The sequence below is a fragment of the Rhinichthys klamathensis genome, unplaced genomic scaffold (assembly GCF_029890125.1).
Source record: "Rhinichthys klamathensis goyatoka isolate OS25496 unplaced genomic scaffold, OSU_Roscu_1.1 h1tg000090l_1, whole genome shotgun sequence".
Taxonomy (NCBI): Eukaryota; Metazoa; Chordata; class Actinopteri; order Cypriniformes; family Leuciscidae; genus Rhinichthys; species Rhinichthys klamathensis.
Window position 1 is genome coordinate 373,716 of NW_026606629.1, and position 20,746 is coordinate 394,461.

The 20,746-nt window shown below is 36.2% G+C and overlaps 1 protein-coding gene across 1 annotated transcript in view; it reads right to left on the reverse strand.

The window, feature by feature from the left end:
• uxs1 (UDP-glucuronate decarboxylase 1) overlaps nucleotides 1-20,746 on the reverse strand; it is a 93,268-nt gene that overhangs the window by 4,552 nt on the left and 67,970 nt on the right. The window contains exons 10-12 of the mRNA XM_056251779.1: nucleotides 10,215-10,334; nucleotides 9,428-9,471; nucleotides 998-1,058 (exon numbers count right to left, since the gene is read on the reverse strand). Of these exons, the coding sequence (XP_056107754.1) occupies nucleotides 998-1,058; nucleotides 9,428-9,471; nucleotides 10,215-10,334 (225 nt within the window). The remainder of the gene's footprint in view (nucleotides 1-997; nucleotides 1,059-9,427; nucleotides 9,472-10,214; nucleotides 10,335-20,746) is intronic.

A 20,746-nucleotide genomic window follows, 5' to 3' on the forward strand; every position in this document is an offset into this window, starting at 1 on the left:
TTCTCTCCAGGAAAAACATCAGGGACAGACTGATATTCTGCTAAAGGGATTGGACGGCTGAGGACTGGGGTAAAGTCCTTTTCTCTGATGAATCCCCTTTCCGATTGTTTGGGGCATCCGGAAAAAAGCTTGTCCGGAGAAGAAAAGGTGAGCACTATCATCAGTCCTGTGTCATGCCAACAGTAAAGCATCCTGAGACCATTCATGTGTGGGGTTGCTTCTCAGCCAAGGGAGTGGGCTCACTCACAACTGTGCCTAAGAACACAGCCATTAATAAAGAACGGTACAAAAGCATCCTCCAAGAGCAACTTCTCCCAACCATCCAAGAACAGTTTGGTGACGAACAATGCCTTTTCCAGCATGATGGAGCAACTTGCCATAAGGCAAAAGTGATAACTAAGTGGCTCTGGGAACAATTTTGGGTCCATGGCCAGGAAACTCCCCAGACTTGAATCCCATTGAGAACTTGTGGTCAATCCTCAAGAAGTGGGTGGACAAACAAGAAGTTGATCGACAGCATGCCAGGGTGAATTTCAGAGGTCTTGAAAAAGAAGGGTCAACACTGCAAATACTGACCCTTTGCATAAACTTAATGTAATTGTCAATAAAAGCCTTTGACACTAATTAAATGCTTGTAATTATACACAGAAACATCTGACAAAAAGATCTAAAAACACTGAAGCAGCAGAAGTTCGTGAAAATTTATATTTGTGTTATTCTCAAAACTTTTGGCCACGGCTGTATAAAGTTTTTTTGTATTTGACTTAGTACATCAAGTTAAACTCTTGCCAACTAGCTGAAATAAAAAGTTGTATTATTTCATTTAAGTAACTATTTTTTATGGTTTTAGTTCCACTTAACTCTAATAAGCCCATACTATTTTTGTTTTCAATTTGTAGGGATAAAATTATAATTATAGCCATTCAACAATATTATAACAAGTCAATATGTGAATGGTCTGTAAGGCTTGTTAATTTAAGCAGAATTATAAACTCACCAGGTTAACTGGACTACTGATGTTACTGTTCATCAGGGACACCAGACCGTTCACCAGATCACTGGAGAAAAAGAAAATCGGCATCACAACACAGTGCAGTGAAAGAATGATGCAGATGTGATGACTTAATGTGAAGTGACGGGGAAATGAACGAAAATAATGAATAAAATGATAAACTATTGAAACTCATAAATTCAACAGAGGCATTTGGCAATTTGCAAATCCAGTTGAATGAACGAGTCACAGTTCATTTCCTCTTCAGGGCATTCAGACACGCATATATGAATTCCTTTAGTGTACGTGTGTGTGTGGGTGTGTGTGTGTGTGTGTGTGTGTGGGCATGAACACAGTGGGGCAGCAAAGAGCTCGCTAAATCACCAGCACAGCCATTCAGGTTCAACATCAGATATTCTGTTCAATGTAGGTTTTTCTGCAAACATCCAGTGCATTCAGTCTCACACGCTAAGACCATTTATAACACTTCCTTTCATCAACACCCCAAGAGCTGTCATCTACACATCTACAAGGACAAACCAAATAAACCCTAGCAGTACAAGTCCATTGAAATTATGATGCTTAAGATCACTTCCTTTTACATGCTAAGGGTTAATTGGATGCAATGGAGATTGTGAATAATGAATAGTTGAGGATTGCAAGGTCTGTTCAGGAACTGGGAAAGACTTTGCTAGAACTGTTTTGACTAGCACATTTATATTTAAGTAGGGCCTTGAAAAAAAAAAATTGGTGGGAAAAAAAGCATTGTGCAATTTCTCTCAGGTGTCTGCCTCCAATCCCTTCTCTAATAAATGCCCAATTACAATGAGAAGTGACAAAGCATTTCTTTTGAATTGGACCCAGTAGCCCTGCCCACTGTGTAATTACATTGGCCCAAAATTCCACTGTAGTTTAAACACCTTTTCTTTTGATTAGCAATTATTGTGTCAGGTGGTGAAGCAGTTTTGTGCTCGACACAATGATGGCTGTGTGGTTTGTTTTTCGATTTATGCCTGGTTAGAGAACTGTGTTAGTTATCATTCCAACATGTCCTAAAATTTTAAATGGAACTTTTATAGTATGACGTGTTTTGTTGTTGTTGAAAACATACCTCAAAGGATAATTTCAATATTTCTTTATCTGCCTCTTTTGCTCTGCTCTCTTGTTCCGTTATCCCCCACTGATATGAATGTGTGAACTGGTGATTTACATGAGCAAATGTGTGTAGCAGATTCATGCAAACTTCTAAATATGTTTAGTCAATAACTTACTAAATGGCAGTTGCCATCATTTGTGTTTAGCTATTCATAAAAGTCTAAGAAAGTGTATGACTTATAAACCAATAAATTACAGCAGGGAGCTTGGTGCCACCACACAGACCTTTATATTGTGGGAGGCAGTCCTAAAGCTATTATTATGTAGGATGGAGTAATTTGCATTTGTAAAAATAGCAGGAAACCAGTGGGCTTTGTGTTGCGCTTCTTACCACAAATTGTCTCAAGCTATTTGCTTCATACTCTTGCCTAATGCATGGGGGGGGGGGGGGGGGGGGGGGGGGAATCTTCAGAAAATCTTCGGAATAAACAAAAAGGTTGACGGAAACATCAAACATCACATTTACTCATACTTACAGTTATCAACTGTCTTTTTCAACCCCCCCTAAGTGTTAAATACTCCCTACGGGTTTGTGCTTCACACATGAATTAGACCTCAGAATCACATTGTGTGGCTTTGGCTTGTTGAGGAGAGGTTTTCTAGTTGCCAAATGATAAAATAGGTTAAAAAAAACCCTACGTTTTATACTGAAGAGGGGCTTGCACAGCATAGTTTGAAATCCAGGATTTCTTGCTTGCACGTGTCCAGTGACATCAGGCTGCTCTGTCCACATCCAAATTCACACAAACAAACCATCACATAGAGTACACCTAATTGTATGCAGGCCACAAATGCATACTTTAGAAGATCTAACAGCTGGTTTCATAAAAGTTTGCAAGGCTCATGAAATCTTTGATTTATTTGATATTCAAAGTCTTGTTTAAAAGATATAGATTTGCTGTAAGCTGACAGTATTAGAAGTATTATATTGTTTGCCTTTCATTATAATGCTTTTTTCACAGAACTTTTTTTCATAATTTTTCATTAGACAGAACTGTTAAACAAAGACAGTACCGTAAATGGACTGCATTTATATAGCGCTTTCACAGACAGTAATCTAATGAAGACACCTGTCTTTATTAGCTGTCAAAATAAAAGTCTCTGTGCTTTCAAAATAAACGCCCACTTCTGACACTTATCGCAGGGCCTAAAAATAACTTTTTGCCACACCTGCCAAAGGCCGATTACTTAAGAAAATGTACTGGCCATATTTTTTTACCGGCTTGAATTTAAGATACCAGTGAAAAGTCACAATCATCTATTCCAATTTTAATACCACAAATAAAACTACTAGCCTAACTAACATAAATTTAAAAAAAATTACAACTAACTAACTAAACTAACTAACTAACTAACTAACTAAACAGTCAGTAATAAAATAAAATAAAATAAACAGTGCTTTTCAGGTTTTTCCAGGTAGGTCTGACAGTTTTCAGGTACAGAAATTAAAAAAAAAATCTATAAAATAAAATTACACTAGATAGTCTTCACTGTATACATTAAACATCCATTTTAATTAATCCTTATTAAAGTTACAAAGGTTATTCGGTAAAGAGCAGTGAGTGACTTTTTCTTTGTCCTTTGTTGTTTAATTAAAAACACAGACAGCAGCAGAAATATTAGGATGCTGTCACTTTAAAGCCCCCCTGTAGTCAATCATTTTATCCCAACATGACACATTTAAATCTTTTTCCTGTGAAAAAAAAATATTCATGCCTTAAAATAGCTTGAATACAACTCTACAAACCTTGCTTCATTTAGTATACGTGGACCCATGAATATGCCAATTAGCCCCGCCTCCACTCACTCACGCCAGCTCACAAATTCACTCTGCCAACTTATTGAAGTGAACTATCCACAATGGTATCACTCTTTACAACGTCGGACACATAACGGTAATTAATATGATTAGCCTTTTGCTTGACTCTGTTATCAAACAGCAAATAATGTGTTGCTAATGTTACACAAACCATGTTCATGTTCACCATCTCAGAGTCAGACAGCTGCCTTCTAAAAATGGTCTTTTTGTGTTCCATACATCTAAAAAATACAGGTTTAGAATAACATGCAGGGGAGTAAATAATGACAGAGTTTTTCATTTTAGACGTGCATTGAACACTAGCCCCAAGAATTGCCTTTGATCTGTCTATACAGTAGGAAAGACGGATGGTGAATTGGTCTCTTTCCCTTTAATAACACTATGAGATCAATCATACTGGTCCATCCTCTCTTCACTAAGTGTACACTGCTTATTTGAGATAACACTCCCATATTTATCTTTATGATCAATCAGACAAGGGCTGCAAAGCTATCACCTTGAACGGCGTGGGCTCTGACCCTGGGAGAGGTATCAGAGCCTGTGAAGCGACGTTTCCAAACTATGTTTTCCTCCAATCATCTCTCCCATTCTTTTGTGTGATGGTTGACTGATGCCTTTTCCTCCAGAACAAATGTATATTAATATTTAAGTTTTGGTATTGAAACTGGTAAAAAGGATTGTAAAATTTCAATTTTTGTATCAACTGCTTTAATTTTGGCATTGTAACATCCTTATTTGTAAAGTAGGTAGGCTTCATCTTGAGTGTACACACTTAGCATGTTTGGTTTGATTAAATTAAACTCTGGTGTGAGTTTGAATAAGTGTGAACGCTGCCATCTGAACCCTGGTGTGCACCAACCAGCAAACCATGACCCACTTTTCCAAACAAACTGCTGCAGTTCGAGTGAAATATGAACGCAACACAGACCAAAGCTTTCTAAAAGAAACAAAAACAGGACTTGATGTGATAAGATCGCGCATTGGCCACCTAAATGCGCGCTCAATCACAAACAAAATGGCCCTAATAAACGATATCATCGTGGACAAAAATGTGACTTGTTTTGTCTCTCAGAGACCTGGCAACAACCCAGTGACTGCATTAATTTAAACATTGATGTTTAAATTGCTGCTTTCGATACCATCAACCACAATGTTCTAATCACCCGTCTGTCTGCTATTGGTGTTTCTGGCACAGCCCTGAATTGGTTCCAGTCATACCTCTCCAACAGAAGGCAGTTTGTAACACTTGGTTCACATCAGTCTTCCAAGTCCCTTGTCACCCGTGGTGTCCCCCAGGGTTCTGTACTTGGGCCCCTCCTCTTTCTCGTATACATCCTCCCTATTGGCCCAATTATACGCAGCCACGGTCTTAACTTCCACTGTTATGCAGATGATATCCAACTCTACTTTACCACTACCTCTCCCACTGATCCACCACCACCCTCCCTCACTGACTTAAAATTATGGATGCAAAACAACTTTCTTAAACTCAATACAGATAAAACCGAAATTCTGCTGATTGGCCCTAAAAGCATCCTCTCCAAATCTCACAGTCTCACTCTCAACATTGATGGTTCACCTGTCCACCCTACCCCTGTTGTTAAAAACCTTGGCATTTTGCTTGACTCCACCCTTAGCTTTGATCCTCATATCAAATCTCTCACTAAGACTGCCTTCTTTCACCTCCATAACATTGCTCGGCTAAAATCTCTTGGCTATCCCCCGCTCCAGACTTTCCACCCTGGGTGCAGGTCTTTCAGTGCCTTGGCCCCCAAACTCTGGAACCGCCTCCCACAACCTCTTCGTGACTGTGCTTCTCTTCCCTTCTTTAAAGCACATCTCAAGACTTTTTTGTTTAATGATCATTTCTCCTCAACAAACTCATAGCTTCATACAGATAACTTTTCTTTGTTGTATTGTTTTGGTTGTTTGCTGTTGTGTTTCATTGCCTTTCCACTATGTAAAGCGACATTAGGTTTGTGAAAGGCGCTATATAAAATAAAGTTATTATGATTATTATTAATAAAAAGGACAGAATGCTCAATGTGGTTCTTTTGTCATATGAGTTATGTTGCCTGTTACAGTTCAATACAGGCGTTGGAACCGCATCTCCTTGCATCAGATCTTCGTTTGTGTGCAACTGAGGAATTCCTGGAACTGTTTTGACTAATTTACTCATTTTAAAAGCTCTTTCTGATTTCTTAGCTGGAAAAAATATCATCATATGTACGCACATAAAACAAGAGCATTTAGCGGAGCACCCAGCATTGTTTTGGACGTTTGATAGGTTCAGTCGCTAATATGTCATAAAAGCTGTTTTGTTTTTTATCTTTAGGAATGGTGTTAAAAATGACAGTGTGAATACTAAGTGAACCAGGACTAACTGTATCATTTTCTTTTTTGGTTTGGACCAAAAGAAGCAAACTACAAGTGTGAAGCCTAAAACTGAATTAAAAATTGAAAGAAAGAAAAAAAATGTCTTGATAAACAGAGAAAAAAGCTGATGTTTATAACAACTCTAGCACGTTATGATGACTTACATAACTGATAAACATCACAGATACTGTAAGTTTAATCTTTCTGGCCAATATTATATGGACACCATGTGTTTAAGGGAGAGCAGATGAAAATATATGCTGCTTATATAGGATGTCTTTGATGTGCTAAACTGCTGCTTCTACATTGTTTTGAGCGTGATGCAACACAACAGCTAATCCTGAGTAGGTTAGGGCAATCCTGCTCTGATCTGTATCATGTCACAATATCTCCCAGTCTAAATATTTGGTGGTACATTTTGAATGACCTCATTCATAGAATTTTGTACAATCTGCTTATTCCCAACTGAGTAAAATATTTACACTTTCTCATGAAACTGAGTTGAAATGTTCTTCTATTTGGTTGGAATCTTTCATCTAGAATCACAAGTGCTGTACACCAGTTCAGTGATTTAGAAATATAAACAAGTCTTTAAAATATTCTAGAAATCATTTACAGTACATTGATGTGTTTGATGCATAGCCAAAGCACTGATACTGAACATTGATCTACTAGTTGAACTACAGGAACTTCTTTCTCAGACTGAAAAAAAACATTCTCTTAACCCACCTCATCAATTAAAAAATAAAAGAGTCAAGAGAGGTAAAAAGCAGATTTTTTCCCTTCTTCCCAGTAAATGCCTCTTAAAAGATAGCTATAGCTTTGTGTTTAAAGGATTGGCCTGTATCCAACAGTTTAAACCAGTGGCAAAAGAGATGTTTGATTACAAATTAGGATTTAAGCTGCTCTACGGCTCTGAAAAAATTTATAGCTTGCTAAAATGAAATAGATAAATATATATATACACACACACACATATTTATATATATATATATATATATACACATGCTAAAATTAAATAGATAATATATATATATATATATATATATATAAATATGTGTGTGTGTGTGTATATATATATATATATATATATATATATATATATATATATAATCTATTTAATTTGAGCATGTATATATATATATATATATATATATATTATTTTTTTTTTTTTTTTCACAACAACTTTATAAGAAACTCCAAAGACTATATAAAGAAAAACGTTCCTCTAAATATTAAACTCGAGGTAAAATGGCTTTGCAACATTGCCAGGCAGTACAAACTCACCCTTAATTTCCTTCTGAATTATTATGCTGTTTGAATTTGCCCGGATCATGACTTCAATGAACTCCCCAGTGTCATCAATGCCAAAAACATTACCCTCAGTAGAGTGGCCAGTAGTTTACATATGAACAGATGGTTAAAAACTGGGTAGAGCTTTTAGCAACTCAGCCAATGTCTGCCATTTAATACGGTGACCTCAAAGAAGAGTCTGAAAAAGATTCAGAGAGGAAAGTTGGAGAAATTCTGCGGTCATTCCCGTGTCTTATATTGCACAATCCTAATTAAGTGAACTTTGCACATCCAGGAAAATGTTTGATCTGCTGAATTAGTGAGACTTCAAATAACCCACGATGGCTCTGTTCTCTTACCCCACCGGAGTGTGGAAAATAAATACCTCTAGAATAGATGAAACTGGCTTTATTAAATTACACTCAAAATGTCGACTACAAACATTGCCGTAATTTCTTTTGAGATCATTTCTTCCTTTCTGTTCCCTGGAGGTGGAAAAATGATGAAATATATGTGATGGTCAGATGAAAAAGGAATTTAAACAATTCCGCACACAAATGGTGAAGGTCATACAACACTAACAAGGTGGCTCTGCCAGACCACTACCCATTCTTCCAAAATGTTATATTCAACCAGACTATTTTACTGCCACGCAAAAGAAAAACACAGTAACTATGCCAACAGACTAGGAAAAGTGGATATCCTTTTCCTATGAATCCGAGCATAGTTAAGCCAAACCTGTCTGCCCCCAAATATATACATCCCCCCTAAGTCACCCCTTCCAAAAAATATAAAGGCAGCTATATATTTTCCTGTATTAGAATCTATTTATACCATAAAAATTATGTGTAGAACATCTGGAAAAGTAGGAAAGAATGATTTTAAATGTGCTGCTCTTCACAAAATTACAGCTTTTTTTCAAAGATACATTCATATGTGATATGAATTGAAAGCGTAACTAAACGTTTTATCATAACATCAATCAATCAAGCATTTCTTTATGAGCTGGTATGCACCTTATGCTGGTAGTGATGATTGGCACATTACTAATAACTGATAAATTTGCTTCCAACAAACCACCCCATCATCAGTCTGTACACAAACACTGCAGCCGTTTAAAAAAAAAAAGTTCAGCCTTTGAAATACCTTCAATGCAATTACCAGAAAGCATAAGTAATCCCATCAAAAGCAGATCTCCGTCTTTAAAAACGCTATGGAGCAATCTGTCAGGAACGTCTGTTTTTTCACCAAGGTTCAATTCATTTAGACAAAAGATAGGACTGCGCTGAAGCAGTCAGGCTCATTTTTATACTTTTTTCCCTGTTGACGCGTTCCATTTATGCACTTTTTTTTGACATTACTGAGACCAGATGGGCTTTCTCACTACTCTTATCATTCACAATACCATTAGAAAGAATAATACACACAACTAGAGGCAACAAAGACAGATAGAAATGGAAAGGGACAGATGGATGTGTTGCATAATTCTTTGTTCGTGGCTGTAGCTTTAAAAAAAAAAAATCCATATTGCTTTAAAAACACTCCAAATGCCTTGAAGGTTACAACAGTGGAGTTGAAGCTTTCATTTAAACAAACAAAATGCTAGTATATTACTTTCCTATATTTCATTGTTTTTGTGTTTTCAAAGCATTTGTTTTGCTGTACTGTTGTACTGGTAATTACGCATCATCATTTCAACTGTGTCAAATACACATACTCTAAGAGCTCTTGGGAGGTATGAAACAAATGAAAACACAGCGATACTTCTATTTTAGTTTTATATTAGTGCTTACCTCACATATTGGAAAGCTCTTGTCTGAGAGCCTGAACCGTAAACCTGAAAAAGGTGCAGGAGAAACACACACAGAATTATAATCAGAGTCATCAGAGCACATGCAGCAAGAGCTGCTACAAAGCGACTGAGGAACAGTCAATCTGTGTGTGAAATCCTCATGTGACCTTAAGTGTTTACAATAAGGAAGCATGCACATTTAACAGAGTTTCTTCAACTTTGCACTTTTATATCCCTGGGGTGCATTTCTATATAAAAACAGATTTAAAGGTTTTTCTTTTTGTTATATGAAGGTCTTGGAAACATTTACCATGGCTTCATAATTTTTCGTTACTTTCCAATGCCTTATATGTATAGGACAAAAATAAAAAAAATAATTATAGCATGACATTATGCATAAATTGTGAAATATTATTTAATTGTGGGTATTTAAAATGAAATTACTTTTTTAAAATGTAATTTCCACCACTGTCATTTTCACCATAAAACAATTGGTGATTTGAGATGACAGTTTGTGATAGGTGAGAATTCTGTATAGATGCCCACTAGAAATTAATTGTAGATTTGATTAAATAAATGAAGTGTTTTTTTTTCATTTCACAAGGTTTTCACTCAATTCAGTTTCACACAGACACACATGAGTGTTACTTCAAAATGCAAGTAACACCCGTATGTGTGTCTCATCTGTGTGAAGTTGAAATGAGTTGAAATGAGAGTTGCTGTAGAGTTATGAGGTGTAATTAACACTGCACATGGTTCATAATTTTAATGAGGTGAACGGGTCTTACCGTCAGTGGCTCTCCCTGTAAAGCCTGCAGAATGAAATTACTGACCACTCGCCCATCATTCATGTGCATGCGAGATCCAAAGGTATTGAATATCCGAGCCACCCTCACCTCCACTCCTTCCTGCGAGACACAGCCACATGCAAACCTCATCAACACGAGTTCGGGTGCAAGTGTTAATTGCTTAGTGAACATGCAGCAATATTCAGTGAACAACACATTAGGATTACATGCAGATTAAGCTCAAAATGTATTCCTTTTTCTTGAAAATATTGTATTAATACTTGAGATCCTTGTATCAATACCTTCACATTTTTGTTTAAAGGTCCGAGGCCTCTAATGAAAATGCATCTATTTTGGTTTCTTTTCGGTTTGAATCAAAATATAAGCAAAACATTTATTGGAAGAATTCATGTAAATGTCCATGGATTTCAGAATCCATTAGTATTTGGTCTGTTCCTCTTTTGCTTTATTTACAGCAGCACTCGAGAGTCAAGCATAAGTGTCAATCTGTACAAGTATGTATGGATGCCATTTGTAATTTAACAGTGTCATACGGCATCTTATTTCAAGCAAATGTGACATAAATCATTAAATTTCCCTGGTCCACCTGTCAAAATTGTTGAAACTCTCCCATTAAAAACCACGTGGCCACACACAAACATTTCCAAGGTGTTGGTCATAGCTGGAAAGCCTGTAGCTCTGTAAGTAGTACCACAGGGGAAGACGTGCTTTTGCATCATGCACATTTCAGTGCTTCTGAATGGCTGGCATCCAATCTCACAATATATTTTGGGCTGAAAGTGCAGCTATGTTCATTTCAACAGCTATATTAATATAACAGTATAAGCCTTAAGGCAGCTTTAAGGTCATTGGAACTACTATTTCGGCTTCTCTGAAGTGGAATGATAAAACAAATAGTTTTCTAAGATGGTTCAAAAGGTTTGGAGTATCAAAAGACGGTGTGTTTCATTTCCACACTAATAACTACCAATACTCAGCTTACTGAAATAACCAATTTTACTGGTTTACAGGCATACCAATACCCCAGCAACACAAGAAAACCTTGATTACAAGAAGAAAATCAGGTTATTCCCCAGCAGCGTCGTCAAAACCTAATCATCCGTGTATCTGACTCTGAGTGTTCCACTTGTGTAGTCCATGTGAGCTGTGATGTTAAATAAAGCATTAAAAAACCAAAATGTTAGCAGAAAACATGTATGGACTCATTTTCCTCTCGTTTTAACAACTGTACCACTTAGGCTATACATCAGCTGGATGAGATGAGAACACATTTTTTGGAATTGTCTTGGGTCATGTCAGAGTCAGAGTACACATCCTCTTATTTCTTCCTTTTCTGTTTCTTCAATGCCATGTCAAACTGACACATAACAAGCCTATAAGTTATCCTAATTGTTATATGACCGGTTGTGAGGGACAATATGAGTATGACATTTTATACCAGTTCAAAGGAGAAACATTATGAATAAACAACAGGTCCAATATCAATATCCACCCTTAAATGATGTATATTTACACATATAGGGTGACATATTGGTACTGTACACGCCCAGCCTTTCTTGAGATTTTACTGTTTGTCATCTGGACAGATACTGTTCATATACAGTGGTAACACACAGCAATACCTTGACGTGCTGACTTGTGTTGGCAAACATTTATTTGATTGTTTTATATTCTGTTTGAATTTTATGTATAATAGGCTACTGACGCAGACCCTGTTTACACCTGGGATTAAGATGCGTTTTGGTCGATGGACGACGCTAAATACAGGTGTAAATGGGGTCTAAAACGTTTTGAGCTTGTCCACTTTTGACCGCTTCCAGAGGTAGTCGAAAACGCATTCAACTGGATTGCTTTCGTTGTGTAAACACTCATGTGATCGAATGCGCAAACAGACCGCCTACTGACCTTACGCGTAAAACATTATTATGGGAATCCCGCTAGACGGACGGAATTTAAACTTTGGCTGGAGACCCAAGTTTAGTTTTTAGACAAAAAAAAAACTTAAAGCACAATGGTCTCTCACCATTCCTGATTTCTAACACACACTCACCACGCTCAGCGTGGTCTTGTTTTTCCGTCGTCTCTGGTTGCGTTCGTGTAAATTGTGCGAGCTTATTTTGTCAATTAGATCAAAAAATCAAAAACAAAACAAAAAACATTTACCCGCCTACAGACCCTCCCCTCGAAGAAATCAGGACAGAATTGGACAAAAGAGAAGGATTGAAACACCAGGTGTAAATTGGAATGTGTCTCCCCCGTCTACTTGTGATCCGATCGACCAAATTGCATTTTAATACCAGGTGTAAACAGGGCCTCAGTTGATTTTAATAAAAATGTCTACATTGGCTGATGTTGATTAAGTGAATGCTTCAGTTTAATGTACAAAGACCATAATAAAAAGGCAAGCACATCATATATGACCTATTTTCAGTTTGATTCATAGATTAGGCTATATCAAATGGACAACAATCAAATGGATACAGACTGCTTCTCAAGGTTTGTTACAAGTCGGTTACAAAACTTCTGTTTAACTGCTAATAAAATTAGTTGTTGGCATGGCAATAAAGTATTGAATTATTATTTTTTAATATAAATGAAAATAGCATTAACATTACATTAATTTTTCCTGGACCTTGATAATCACAGCGCTATTTTTCAACTACTTACGACAATGTCTGTTCCTAAAATAATTATGAGAGACTGTTGACGTATATGTGGACTAAAAGTCATCCAATTATGCTGACTCATGCCTGTTTTTAAAACCAGTACAAATTTGTACAAGATGACAGTACAAATCTAGTCAAGTCTAAATTAGTACTTTTGGTTCCGCAGTGGAAAAAGACATGATGAACGACATGATGATATGTGAATGATTACAGATTCATTTTTTAATTGAACTATCCATGTAATGTTTGCTAATGTTAATAATAAAAGTAATGATGTAGTGTCAATCTGGCATGTTTATTTTATGGCATCCCTATAAAGACTAAAAGTGTGGTGGGACGTCCGAAATGGTTGACCACTTATGCTCTAAAACACTCTGGGTTTCTCATCACAAAGTAACAAATCACTATTGTCCACAATGGTTAAAAGGCCAGAACACACGGTTACACACACACATTTAAAACATTAAATAATAATCAAAAGAGAGATCACAGGGAATAAGCAACGTGAAGAAAAGGTCAATGATTAATTATTTCTGCACTACTAGCATTCTCATTCAATAGAGCTGCAAAAATAATGCTTTCCAAAGACTCATAAGGACCCTTCTGCACCACAGAGCCACAGTGTTTCAACTTTTCAGGGAATTTAAAATATGAATGGCTTACTTAGTCATCTCTGCACAATAGGCTTGGTCAGGGCAAAATATTTTAACATGAATATCTTACCACTGTTCCCATGAGCAATACGCAGTACCCACAGTCCCACACTACAAGAATGTCCATGTAATGACCATGAAATCGAAATTAACAATTCTTTTTTATGAAATGTTGCAGTGTTTATTAATGATTTATCTATGAACTGAACTAACAGCTCTAATATGAGCATGCAAATAAAACAATACAGCTTATAACTGCAAAATATGATAATAGCTACATAAATCATTAAACACAGTCCATGTCATTGTAAAGCCTGTACTTGTGTCCACATCAAGCACTGGCCTTGGAACAACGTAAGAGAGGTATAGAGAGTTTACCAAGAATAGTTGAATGTTTTAGGTTCAGTAGTTCTATAATTATCTCTGTGGGCATGAATAAAAACATGAAAACTCTCATAAATAGCATTATAAATGAAAGATGGGTGGCGAAAATGCCAGAAAACACATAAGGACAAAACAAGGACAGCCATAAGTGCCTTTTTAGCAAGGTAAGGCACCAGCCTGATTGCAAGGCTATCATGTGATTGCATGGGACGCTTTAGTTGCGATGATGAGTCTGTGTGTTACCACTGTTCAGACACAACGCCTGAAGCAAGTGTGTGATGCCACTGACTAAAATGTTAGGTAACTCGAGTAACCTTGATCCTTTTGATGAAAAAATAAATAAATAAATAAATAAATAAATAATAAAGTGGCCTGTGCACATGCACAATCGCAAACCAAGTTTGAGTCCAGCTCAAGTCATTTTCTGATCCCAGGCCTAGTTTTCCCATATGCACTATTCTACTATTCTTAAATTGTCACATTTGTAAATGAAAGTCGGAGAAAATAAAGAACAGACACACTCACGTTACGGACTGTAAAATCTCATTAACGTGTGGCAAAGCACATCACATTTCGACCTAAATTGAGATCTTCAAAATACCCTGGAGCAATACTGTGGGGGATACTTTGTAAAGGCTTTCAATCAGTTTGAATATGGACTGAGAGAGCTCTTTTGATCAATGATGGGTCTACACAACTCCAGAACATCTGATGCCTGGGGTGACGGTGGAGACACAGAGCTGAATAACAGGTAATGCCAACAGAAGAAGGAACCTCCTAAAGGAAAATTCCAGAAACTGGTGTGTTTGTGAAGGATGGTGATGTAATGGGAAGAGGGACAGCAGAAGGGACTGAAAAGGACTCATTAAGTAATTTAGAAAGAAAGACACAGATAGAGATTAAAGGTGACAGATCAGTGTTTTACCAACCTCATTTTAATACATTTATAAATGTGAGGGATCGAGATGAGACACCAGAGATTAAACCACATATGAAATATCTACAGAGTGGATTTCCAAGATAACCACTCCAACTAAAAATATCAAGTGCACACATCATGTGATGTGGTGTGTTTGTGGTAATAACACAATGCCATCAGAGCATATCGCACATGGTTTTGACACATTGTAGCTGCGGCTTTCACTCGGGTTAAAGAAGTTCCTGAATTCCGCTCCTCTATATTTATTCCTTTAGCAGACACTTTTTTCCAGTAACTTACAAATGAAAATAGTAGCACAATATATCGAAATGATCAGAATACTACAAATCATGATTTGCATATTGCAAAAGCTTGCAATAATTGAATGATTTCAATACTTCAAAAAGTTATGAAAAGTCTGTTTTAGGTAGCAGGGAACTGTTACTTGGCGTTGTGTGTGTGCACTACCGATGACTTATGCAAGACAATCAACAAGCCGGTGCTCTCATAAATCTAGTCTGAGAAGATAAGTTGGCTGCTGTCGACTTGTTAGTGCCAAAAGAATGTGAAACGTACAATCAGGGAATCTCCCGATCATTTGTTTTTTGATTTAATATTGAAATCAGAACAATTTGAAAACGGTGCCTTTTTCGTGTTTCATTAAAAGAAAAAAAAAAGAATTCCGCATGATTTCTTTCAGCTTGATAATGGTCTGCGCTTCACTACAATGTAAATACATTCGCTTCATGCTGCCCAGTGCGTCACGCAGCTTTGCCACACAGATTTTGATAGTTTGTCAGATTAATAAAACAGGCGATGTGCCAAAGATAGGCTAGGGAGTAGTTGTGGGAGCACATGGGAAGTAAATTAATATTTATGAGATAATCTAATATTTCACGCATAGTTTGCCAAATTTATGCCTACACAGAAGAAAGACTTGTCTAGGCTCTGCCCCAGGACGGTTTGTGTCGAGCCATTTGTTTCGTTTGGTTGTTTGATGAGAAAATGTAGTTGCAATGAACACTTTAAGAAACCTGACAACTGTAGCAGCGGATGACTATTATTGTTGCGCGGAACTGAGGAACAACCGATGACGGTTTAGTTATTCCAGCCCATGCAGAGGTTGAATATTCTAAGATGTTTATTAATTTTCTACCACTGAATGTATAAACTAAAAATCAAGTCGAATTCTTATTTGTTCAGGAAAACAAAGAAACCTTTAATTTTTCACATATTCGACCCGTTTTAATTAACTAGTCATGTTAATATCATTTATTGTCATCAACAACTGATGACGGCATAGTTTTATGTTTGGTTGACCAATCAGTGGAAAGGGGCGTTTAATTCCCACCCATGTAGAGATTGAATATTCAAGCTGTTTATCCATTGGTTTTATTGTGTTTTCATTTGGTGAAAGTGTGATGAAAATGAAAATAAAAACATGATCCAAAAACACAGACCCCCCATATTATGTACGTTGGTTATATTGTTTTCAGTTTTTAAATATATTTTAATATAAATTTAATTTACACACTCAAATCATGATCATCTTACATACCACATTTCGCATTATTTAACAATTTATTTTTTTAAATATCGTATAGCCCTAGTGAACAGCATAAGCAATAATTAGCGCTACCATACCACATGTCCACTGAGCATTAATATAGTATCTAGATAAATATTTGAATGGATTTATCCATTTAAACAATGTATACATAACAACTTTGAGAAGCATGTTTTTGAAAGTGTGAAATTAAGAGATTTCATTTATAAATCTTACTCCAATCACAAATGAGTGTTAATGTGTGGTCAGAGGAGAACGGAGTCTGTCTGTAGTCAGAAAAGAAAAGAGCAATCAGATGAATAGGGAAGTCAACTGCTATGGATGGAAGGAAGCATACAATTTCAAGAGTGAATAGACTGAAGATTAAGTCTTTATTGAGCATGAATGATTGCATGGAATGATTGCACTTCCACCAGCCCAATGATTTTGCCTCAGACACAGATGTTAAGATGGGTGAGAAAAAAAAAAAAATATATATATATATATATATATATATTGAAATAGCTAGGGGAGGGAGTTGTACAGAAATGAGACCGGTCAATTTCTAGGTCTACCTAATCTAATATTTGACTACTAGCTGCTGATATTGGTGAGATACTTCCCGGTGAAAAGTCAATTAATACTTTGAAGTAACAGGAGAATATTGCAGAATGGCTTGCTTCCTACAAATAAAAGGTTGTTATCTTAAGAGGAATAATCAGATGCTATTTTTAAACAAGACAATTCTCCTGCCCAAACTGTGAAGACAACCAAGAAGTGGCTTGAGAACAAGTCCATTAGGCTGATGTTTTGAGTCCAGATTTGAACCCTATAGTGCATAGCAATGGCATAGTATGAACTGCACTGTATGAATTACATATACAGATTCTTAATAAAGCTATGAAAAATATTTAGTCAAGAGTAGTAAATAATTATTTTTCTTTTGCTGTTTGATTAACATTAACGACAAGCTTACATGAGGCTGCTGTCACTTTAGGACCTTCTGCATCGATCCAATATAATGATAATTTCACCAAACGCTTTACTTTCACTTTAGACATAACTGACTGTGTTTACCTGAATACTCACCAAGATGGGCATTTTTGACAAATGTGTGTATTTGACTGTTCAAGTGAAATAAGCCATGAAAGTAAACTGAATTCAGCACTTGTGCTATTGTTAATATTTGGTCTCATATTAAACTCAACACGAGCTGGGAGACATTTTTCAACTACTCATGAACTGTTTGAAGCCATTAACATTGAGTGGAACAACACTGACTCTTCTTCCTGTAAAAAGCTGTCTGCAAGTTGGGGAAGGCTATTCCTGTGCAATTCTTTCTAATTTCCTGACCAATGATTTATGATTAAAATGGTTAAGACTATTAAAAGACCACTAAATATTTTGCCATTTTTGGCTTGGCCTATTTTTTATTTATTTTTTACACATAAGAAAGAAAGAAATACAGGTTTAAAATGAGAGTGAGTAAATGATAACAATTTTCATTTTTGTGTGAACTATCATTTTAAGTTGTGTTTCATTGGTATATGCCTGATGAAGGTCGTAAGACCGAAACGTTGCCGCTAAATTAAAGTTTTATTTGCAAGTACTGATAGCGTGCGGGAGTTCCTATTTGTAAGTTGTGTTTTATGCAAAAACAAAAAATCAGAAAGATGTTTGAACAAAACTGGCCTATTATCCTCACCTTGCATAAAGGGTGGTTAACAGATTATTTTTAAACAAACAAAATGACAGTTTTAAATAACAGAAAAATTACTTTTATTTTTCTCCAGTCAAACAGACTTTATTTTTCTCAAATGTCACCGAATTTCCTTTTAATGTCAGTGTCAGATGCCACATTTGCCAGATGCGACACATCACTGATGATATTCAAATCAAACTTGTGAGGCAGCATTTCTCATGTGTTGACATGTAGAGCGACAATATGTGGACTGGTGGAACAGTGAATGCGATAAAGACAATCTGAGAGTGACACCAAGTGAAGAAAAACAGATAAAATCAGCTGCACCAAAGGGTGGTGCCAATCAATCATATCAGAATGTTCAACCAGCAGACACAGGCAGCAAATGAAGCTGTCACAGAGAATCAGAGAGCCAGATGATCATTGTGATCTTGCCTATGTCTCTCAGAGCCCAAAGATATCAACATTTAGATAATGCCAAGGTGTGCAAGACTTCATTTTGTCCTAATTATGAATGTATTTATTATGTTTAGCTCTTTAAATGTAAGCATTAGTAAGTTTAATTTAGCATCTAATACTAATCCATTTTAAAGGTACACTATATAACTTTTATTTGTTCAAAATGTGCAAAATGTATATAATGAGTGAGTATCCATACTCCAAACAGTGTTTTTGTCTTTATAACACGCAATTCGGACTTTATAACTCGCAATTGTGAGTTTATATCTAGCAATTCTGACTTTATAACTAGCAATTGTGAATTTATATAATTCATATCAGAATTGTGAGATGTAAACGTACAATTGTGAGAAAAAGGTCCAAATTGTGATATAAAGTATCAAAGTTTTTATTTTTTATTCAGTGGTGGAAACAAGCTTCCATATAAGTCTGATGCTCTCACCTTGTGTTGACGTTGTGAAAATTCAAGGTCTATAAATTATGCGTGGTGGGCCACATCCCACATGTAATATATTTTAATAGACAAGCTGCAGGCCGTTTCAAATTCATACCCGGGCCACAGGCTGGATTTAGACACCCCTGCTATAAGGGCTTCCCGCACAACCTTTCCTTTACAGTCTTTCGTCAGTCCGCAAATATATGACGCTCTCTAAAGATGCACTCTTCCCTGGTTGAGAGCACGCGCAGCAAGATCCTCAAGCAATGCCAGGTGTGTCATCATCAAAACCAGTTCAAACTAAATAAATACCTTTTATACAGGCACAGATTACACATTTCATTCACCAGCTGTTTGCGTATCCGTGTTGGTATACAGAGAAACCTCGCAGATCAAGCTATAACAAAGATTTTCTTACTATTTTACTGTGTGTATAATGAAACATATTTAAGATGAAATATCTATATATAAAATGTAATCTTAACACGTTTATATGGCACCTAGAGTATGTGATTTTTTGCTTACGTGTGGTTTAAGTTACTCCTACTTTTTTTTTTTTGTGAATGTAGAATACATTTTAGTACAAAAATAATCAGTGAATCATGATTTTTGTTTTTGTAAAAACATTCATATGTACACTTCCAACACAAATATGTGCATATGAATGCTTGCTGAATAACAATAGCCAAAAATGCTGCAAATGGTTTGGCTCATCATTTATGATTCACATTCAGTTTTTCAGCTAACCGTGCTACTGTTGCCAAGCTCTCTTGTTTTTTTTCCACACAAATATTTGTCAGTCCTCCAAGCATCGAAATGCTAGCCCTTTGATGTACAATCAATAGCTGCAATTCTTGTATCATTATTTCAAGTTCTTAGCTTCTTCCTCTGGTAATTGGCTCTTACACAATACGTCTACTTCTATGGTATGCTGCTCGGGTAAGAATGCGACAGCAAAGAACAGAGTAGACTAGAATAAGAATGGGATGGCACATTTTTCAGCGCAAACTCCCAGGCGTCTAATTCTCTACATTAATACACCCAGAGAGCAGAGTGAAAAAAAAAAAAATCAAGTGCAGAAATCCAGTTGTGACTGTTAATTTCGTTAGCTATTTTTAAATTTAGTCTTAGCAAGTGGTAAATGTACCTTGCCCTGTTTTTGTTTAGTCAAGTTTTAGTTGGCTGTTTTAGTCACTAAAATGTCACATATTAGTCCTGCTGTATAATGGTTCAATTGATAATTATTCTTTTGTTCAAAATTATAAAAGCGACAATTAATGTCATTTGAGAAATTTATTTTTACATTTCATCAGAATTATTGCACTTTCACCTATAAACAAAAAAGAGAATGTCAATCCATACTCATGGTTAGGGTATCATCCACTTTCCTGATTTATTATATGCTGTTTATCACATAAATGAACACACTCTCTACATTATTAAAACTGGTAACACAAGAAACTTCTCTCAAAAATTAAAAAGGTGAAATTCCTAATAGTAATTCCTAGTGCTGGGCGGAATACTGGTTCATACCGAATACCGGTGTTTATTTTTGTTGTGAGATGAATTTTTAATATATAGCAAAACCAGTGTATGTCCCTTTAACAACGATTATAACGCGGCGCGACACTGTTTGAGAGGGGTTGCTTAACACTGTTGCGCTGTGGTATGTGTTCACTAAGCGTGACGGTGAAGATGGATAGGTTAAACTATAATTGATAGCTGTCAAATTATATTACAGTGTTT